This window comes from Penaeus monodon, chromosome 15, assembly GCF_015228065.2.
Source record: "Penaeus monodon isolate SGIC_2016 chromosome 15, NSTDA_Pmon_1, whole genome shotgun sequence".
Classification (NCBI taxonomy): Eukaryota; Metazoa; Arthropoda; class Malacostraca; order Decapoda; family Penaeidae; genus Penaeus; species Penaeus monodon.
This window is the reverse complement of record NC_051400.1, coordinates 31439298-31441330: the sequence shown is the minus strand read 5'-3', so window position 1 is coordinate 31441330 and position 2033 is coordinate 31439298. Positions and strand designations below refer to the sequence as shown.

At 38.5% G+C, this 2033-nt stretch overlaps 1 protein-coding gene across 1 annotated transcript in view; it reads left to right on the top strand.

Annotated features, from left to right (window-relative positions):
• LOC119581941 (synaptobrevin-like) overlaps window positions 1–2033 on the top strand; it is a 23470-nt gene that overhangs the window by 11871 nt on the left and 9566 nt on the right. Inside the window, 1 exon segment of the mRNA XM_037930112.1 lies at window positions 142–295. Within this exon segment, the coding sequence (XP_037786040.1) occupies window positions 142–295 (154 nt within the window).

Here is a 2033-nt window from a genome sequence, read left to right as displayed (position 1 = left end):
TGGTTATTGTTCTCAGAATGGTTATGTAATACTTAGTGATAATGATGGCATAATTTCCTAGGGGAAATTTTCTGTTAAGTATAACTGATTGTTAAGAGATGTGACATATCACTGTTACTAATTAAACTGGGTTGGTTGCAGGTCTGCTGAAGGAGGTGCAGCAGCAGCGGGGGGGGCTGCTCCAGAGGGGGCCCCTCCTACGGGGGAGAATGGCGAGATCGTGGGAGGACCCCGAGGACCCCAGCAGGTGGCAGCACAGAAACGACTTCAACAGACTCAGGCGCAAGTCGATGAGGTATGGTGGAAATCAGTATGGTTGGAAAGATTTAGAAAATAAAAATAAAAGCTGGTGTAGAGTAAGGTAAGCCCCTGTGTTGGACTGTCAGTGGGGTGATGTTGAATGTTAGGGGAGTAATTTTAGTATTGACTTCCTAGATGATAGAGGAATATGTCTAACACAATTATGGGAGTTTTCCATTTGCCAGTATATAGATAAAAGGGGACTGAATTTTCACTTACTAAAAGATATAGATTTAGAAGAGTGTAACATTTAGAACTTTTACAAGAGAGAAGAATGATTAGGGTTTAGTCAGCTAGTTCTGTGTAGAGAAAATAGGTTTTTATTAATTCTTGTATTTACAGGATGTTACTTTTGCTAGGTTATTTGAGTTTGTAAAATATTTTCAGATATTTGGAGTATGGCAGCCTTCTTAGTTAATCTTCTATTTTTCAGGATGCAAAATCAAATCTGTAATGCTTAGTAGCAACAATTTTATGAATGCAGGTGACATGGGGAGACAGCAGGATCTTCATATAATAGCTTATAAATTTGTCTTCATGTAGCAAAGACTAGGAGTATAAGTGTCTCTGAAGTGTAGGGGAAGGAAATGCTTTTGTCTCACTATAACCTACACATTAATGAGTCTGGTGCTGGTGTTGCTGCCAGCATTGTTCTGTTAAGACCTGTACCCAGTGGTTAATATATCACGAACAGAATTTGAGATGGCTTAGCTAGGCAGGCCAGGCTGAGTTCAGAGGGCTTGTCCCCTTTGTGTGTGTCTTGAGTTATGTACATGTCCTGTTAGCTAATCTTAGAAATTGGCAGTGATGATAAGATCAATTGTCATGAGTGAATTGTTTCCTCTTTACTATGACTTAAATTTGTTATGAAATTTTATGATGATTTCAATATGGCTGATCTTATAATCCCTGTTGTTCACTATGTATGTGTGAATGTGCATAGGCATACATATTTTGTCCCAGATAACATAATTGCTAATAAACTTTGTGACTTCAGTTGGTTGTTACTTTCTCTATAATTTATGTGGTAGGCAGACCCAACCACAATACTGCTGTAGATACTTGTATCCTCATAAACTACAGAGTAAGTGGTTCTGTGGTCAAACTTAATCCACGGGTTTGGTCGCTCTCTCCCATGGACAAACAGGTTACCATGGTCATGCGTAAGAACATGGAACTCGTGCTGATCAGAGAAGGGAAACTGTCAGAATTTGAGGCGCGTGCAGGTAGGCATATTCTGGGGAGCTTCATCACTTGAGTTCAGAGTGGCAGTGTGACAGCACTGGTGGAGGGCTTTAATTTTTTTTCTGGTTTTGATGGCAAAGAGGGTCTGAGCAAAGTCGACTAGTTGGTAAGGAATGAATATCTGACTTCTGAACTGGTAGGGATAGAAGTAGATTCTTCATATATTCTTGAAAAAAAAAAATATGGGGAAAATTTATTCAATGAATTGGGGATTGGACTTGATAGAGAGGGAACTTGTTGGGTTTAGGATAGTTCTAGTTCATAGGCCATCTCTGTAACTGTTTTTAGGGTTTTAGTGTTTTCAGTTTGTCTTTGTGTATTTTAAGAAATTTCAGCTTTTTATACTTCAGAAATGAATGCATAATTAATTAGGTGTTCATCTTTGCCCACATTTTCCCCAGGAGAGGGATATTAAAAATTTGGTATAGACTAAGAGTTTGAATTCTGGTTTAAAGTTTTGGCACTTAAATTGGTTTTGATTATACATT